This window comes from Mus pahari, chromosome 8 (assembly GCF_900095145.1).
Source record: "Mus pahari chromosome 8, PAHARI_EIJ_v1.1, whole genome shotgun sequence".
Taxonomy (NCBI): Eukaryota; Metazoa; Chordata; class Mammalia; order Rodentia; family Muridae; genus Mus; species Mus pahari.
Genome location: NC_034597.1, coordinates 60,746,246 through 60,751,644, shown reverse-complemented (window position 1 = coordinate 60,751,644; position 5,399 = coordinate 60,746,246). Strand labels below are relative to the sequence as shown.

The following is a 5,399-nucleotide window of genomic DNA, read 5'->3' as shown; positions in this document are numbered from 1 at the left end:
TCTCTCTCTCTCTCTCTCTCTCTCTCTCTCTCTCTCTCTCCACACACACACACACACACACACACACAGTAATAATAAAACAACCCCCAAAACATTAATAAACAAACAAACAATAAAAAGGAACTACTTATCAATCCCATCTCTTTAATTTTCCCTCATCATCTCAATTGGTGGTCCTGATAAAGATAATTTATTCTGCTTTTTGTTGTTAGCTAGGCTCTGGTTATAAAAAAAAAAAAAAAAGCTCCATAATTATTTATAGGTACATATGTAAATTTCTGCGGGGTCTGCTGCTTGGTTTATTAGGAACGAGGACAACATGCTGCTTTCTGCGGGGCTCTTTCTAGGAAGGCCTCTTCATGTATTTTATCTCCTTCTTTCTCACTCCTGCCCTGGGGAAGGATGCCCTGTGTCCATTTCCCAGTGGAGAAGCCAGATTCTCAGGGATGTCTGCGATCACTCATGAGCACACGGGAATATATATTTTTAAATTTTTATTTATTGTATATGTGCGCACGTGCACATAGAGGACAAAGGGCAAGCCTTGCTGTCACTCTCAAGTGCTCTCTTTGAGAAATTAACCAAGAATTTCACCAATTAGGCTCGAAGAGCCTCAGGGATTTTTCCATCTCTGCTTCCCCAGTGCTGGGTTCATAAGTATATGTCCAGGTTTTCCTTAAATCTATTTATTTTTCCAAACATGGGTTCTGGGAATTGAACTCACGGCCCCATGTTTTGAAGGCAAGTACTTTATCAATTGAGCCATCTCCCCAGCCCCAGTGTGGCTCACTCAAACACATGCTGACCACAGAGAGTCACAATCAGGAGCGGTGCTGATCCTGGCTCTGGTTTCTGGGTTTTCTATTCACCCTATTCATTGAACATACTTAGAGGTCCTTTAAACACACACACACACACACACACACACACACATACATACACAAACACAAAACCTCTTATTACAGGAAAAATTCAACCCTATAGAAAAGTAGACAGAATAATGACTCCTTAGAGGTCCCTTTGATTCAAGTCAGAATTGGTTGCCATTTTATGGCTGCCAAAGGTTGAGGGCATGGAATGAAAGGGGAAGCATGAACTCGGCGGCTCCTTTTCTTTTCTTAAAACAAAAAAGACATTCAGGACAAATTTTAGAATCATTGACTGTTTCTAGGAAGATTTTCTTTTTTGGAAGGGGGAAAAAAAAAGGGTACTCTTGTCTCCTTAATTATTCTTCATATTCTTTGTCACCAATCACGATAGTCTTTGTGGAAAAGCATTTGAGTACCATCTTCCTGTGTTTAATATTCCCATTAACAACAAAAAAGAAGTCTAATGAAAATATCTGCATGAAAAGCCCCGAGTGCTAATTTCTGAGACAAATAAGACAAAGAACCAATAAAGTCTCCTCCTTTAGTGAGTGATGCGGGCTAATTGATGTCTCAATGGGACTTCAGCGGAGCTGAAAAGCATCTGCAGAGAAACCTGAGGACATGGGGACCACAGGGGAGGAAGATTCCATCTCACTGTGAGCTGCTGGGAACCAGCATTCCTTTGTGTTTTAAGGTAGTTTCTCAGTACTCGGGCCAAGCTGGCCTAGTACAGAGAAAGCTCCACCCGGGTCTTTCTGCTTCAGCTTCCGGGGTGCTGGGATCACAGGTGTGTGCCACCACGTCTGGCTATGATTAGAAATCTCTTTTACTCAATGAGAGAGCTTCAGAGAGGTACCAAGGAGCACCCTGTGTGTGACGTCTGCATCCCTGCACTCCTTGGCATGACCAGGTTGAAGGGCTTTCATCTGCTCCTGTTGATGAGCTGATGGGATCTGACAGGTAAAGGAATTGCTGCCCAGGCCTGCCCCTGGACCCTCATAATTCCTCCCCTTGTGCAGGACAGCACCTTCCTGGGTATCATTCACATTTGTGACACGAGAGGTACTTGTCTTGGAGCCATGGCAGTAAGAGCATAGCTCTCAACTGTTTAAAGCTAGCCATCCCAGCCTGGGGCACCGCAGCCTCCCCCAACCTTACCCCTACTTGGTCAAGGTAGAGACCATGTTATCTGTGAGTCTGCCAAGCTCTTTCCAGCACAGCCAGGAAACCATGCGGCACCATGGGGGCTGAACTTGATCCTTGCCCAAGAACTTCAGCTTAGTCAGGGAAGTGACCTGGCTGCTCCTGTCTCCTTGAGTTTCCAGTCCCCGGGTAATGGGCCCCTCCCCTCTGAAGTCTGTGGAGATCATACATTTTGTAGGTCCAAGAGTGCGAACTTTCTGTGTGAACTTCTGTGTGAACTCCAAGTTAGAGAACAGGATCCTAGACTTGGCCAGAACCCCCACTCTCTACCGCTCTTCCTTTGACAGAGCTCAGGGACCTGAGACCTGAACCCACTTGGCTGATGGCATCTTTCTGGATTGCAGAACATGAGGGCAGGTGAAAGGGCCCAGTAACTTCATGAGGGAAAGCCGCAGCTTCCTGCCGGGCACCCAGAAGAGGGAAAGTGGGTGGTGAAGTGACTGAAACCTGAGCCTCCTCTGGGCAAAGGGGAAGTGAGGGCCATGGGGGGGGGGAGGTGGCTTTGCTTAAGCTCTGTGGCTTAGCAGCCTTGCCTGACAGCTGCCACCTGTCACCTGCCACCTGCTGTGTCTCTAAGCAGGGTATCTGGGGCTAAATCCTTGTTCACAGCACAGGACTGGTGTAAAGACCATGTCCTGAGTGAGTATCAGGGTGATGGAGTGGGTGGGATGGAAGTGTCAGACATCAATGGAGGCTGTGTCACAGACCCAGGGCTCCTCAGCTGGGAAACCACTCTGCCCATAGGGCTTTCCCTCTGGCCTGAGAACCCCTACTGGAACTCTCTCACAGGGAACAGTGTGTGTGTGTGTGTGTGTGTGTGTGTAGGTGGCTATGAATGTGACCTTCTGGCAAAAATCCTTTCTTAAGCTTCCACCCTAAGAACTTTACTCAAGTCTAGGGGAAAAAAGAATCAATGCTTTAGTGGGAGGCAGGCCTGACAAGTGTCCCAGCATTTGGTGTCCCCTGCTGCTGCCCCTGCCACACCCCAGGACCCTCCTCCCTCAGCCATGCCTCTATGCTGATTGCTAAATTTCGCCACAGTCTGCTCAAGGAAAAGTGCCCCACTGCTGTTTAAGAAGCCCCATCAGGGCTGCAGTTAGGTAGCTCCTAAGGAGAGCTGTATGCACCCCACCCCATCCCCCATTCCTACCAAGAGCCCTGGTGCTGGTTGGTTGCCAGGGTGATTCTCCCTTCCCCACCCGCTCTGATGCGAGACTCTTCCCCTTGTCAAGAGTCAATGGCTAGTTTAAAATGATGTCCCCACTTCTGCCCTGGGCTCTAGCAGTCAAGACACTAGCTTTGCAACTGTGTTTTTTGCTACATTTTCTAGAGTGCTCTTCACGGGATCTTTAGGATGGCCACAGAAAATCAAAGAGTACGATTCACACATTGCAGAGCAACAGCGGATGTCTGGTCTCTGAGCTGGGAAGCAGCTCTTAACTCACGTTCAGATTTCATTTCACTAATTTCTATTATCTTATAGAGCAGAGGCCTTTCTATAGTCTTCGTAAAAACCCGCTAGTAGATTGTCTGGGCACAGAGCCTGAAGGGTATGGGCTAGTATGGATTTCTCCAGAGTGTACTGCTGGGTCACTCATGAATACCAGATTCTAGAATTGAACAGAATTGGGAAACAAACATGGATTATACACAGTTGGGCCTCTTATCTGAGGGTTCCACATACTCAGGTTCAACCAAAAGTCAATTAAGATAGGTAGGTAGGTAGGTAGGTAGGTAGGTAGGTAGGTAGATAGATAGATAGATAGATAGATAGATAGATAGATAGATAGATAGATAGATAAACAGGTAGGTATAATTTATACCTGTGAACATGGGCAGGCATTATTTTCCTTTCATCGATTCCCTAAACAATACAGTACAACAAGCTATTTCTGTAGCATTTACATTGTGTTAGACGGGATAATCACTTAGAGATGATTTAGAATGTGCGAGAAGGTACGTATAGGCTTAACCCAAACACTATTTTATATAAAAGACTTTCAGGGGCTCCCTGAGGACATTGAAAGTTGACTGTGATGTCGATTTGGATAGCTATATCTTTAAAAGGCCACTTGAGACATGAGACCAAATGAGTTCAAGCCAGAAGATCTAACACTCATGTGCTGATGTAGCCTGCTCCTCAGACGCACTCTGAGAAGGGCAAGCTTGGCTTCTCCCCAGCTATCATGAAACAAACTTAGCAGGTACCTGTTTATTTCTGTATAAAGGGGCAACTCTCCCTGCATCCTTTGTGCCCCTGATGCAGCAGTGGGAAGGCCCATCACACGATCCTCCCTTCTGCCAACAAAACTAGGGACTATCCCAGCCCCGGCCCCCACAAATCCACAATGATGTGCTTGTGGACCTCCAGAAGTTTTGTGGGTCAGTTCTTCAGTCCTTGAAATTGGCATCAAAGAGGGGAGCTCTATCACAAAGAACAGCAACTGCACAGAAAAATGGGGGTTTGCTGCTGCTCTCGCCCTGCCCACCATGGCTCACATTTAGCTGTGTCTTTGAAGCTCTAAGAAACTTTGGGACTCTCACCCAGAAGGCCCCGCTCACCCTCATTTTCAGCTCTCTCGGATGAGCGCTAAGAAGCCATAAAGGGCAGTGATCTCCCAGCTACAATGCCCAACAATTCCAATCAAGTCTGAATTGAAAACACCCCTTGGTCTCCTTACTGTGATGTTGGACACCAGCCAGTGTCTCCAGTATTTCATCACGGGGTTAGATCTGCTGGGGGCATCTGGATCCACCATCACCAGCAGGTACAGTGCACCCTGTAACACATGCATCAAGAAGTAATGTAACACCGTGCCTGGCATTTAATAGGACAGAACCAAAGGAGAAGATGTTACTTCCCGTTTCCAGCTGAGAAAGCAGCCTGTGGCAACTGAATCCTACCCGATTTGTTCTTGCGCTCATGGGATTTTCCTCATGCTGTATGCTTATTCTCAGAAAAGCGAAGTCTATGAAATAGTTGGTAGGACTCTTGGCCTTGGTGTAGAAATAAACCCAATGAGGTTTTACTAAATACCTGGGGTGGGGGTGGGGAAGTGGGAGTCCTTGACATCGTGCTAGGGAGCTGGGAGGAAACCTCTGGCAGGCTATCCCGCCCTTCAGGAGCTTCCAGTATGCTCTCAGGTACTGTTTACCCAACAGTGAGCTTGCTCCAGGGTTAGAGCCACTTGGGCACATTTGTCCCTTCAACAGACATTTAGCTTTTCCTGTGTGCTGGGAACTACTCTGGGGGTAGGAAACCGGCATAGGAAAATTCACACGCCCAGGAAACTTTTGTTTCAAGACACAGGTAATAAGAATGATTAC

General features: G+C 47.0%; 1 protein-coding gene across 1 annotated transcript in view; it reads right to left on the bottom strand.

The window, feature by feature from the left end:
* The window catches only part of Pebp4 (phosphatidylethanolamine binding protein 4), a 217,710-nt gene that overhangs the window by 91,255 nt on the left and 121,056 nt on the right, over nucleotides 1-5,399 (bottom strand). Inside the window, exon 4 of the mRNA XM_021204006.1 lies at nucleotides 4,754-4,852. Within this exon, the coding sequence (XP_021059665.1) occupies nucleotides 4,754-4,852 (99 nt within the window). The remainder of the gene's footprint in view (nucleotides 1-4,753; nucleotides 4,853-5,399) is intronic.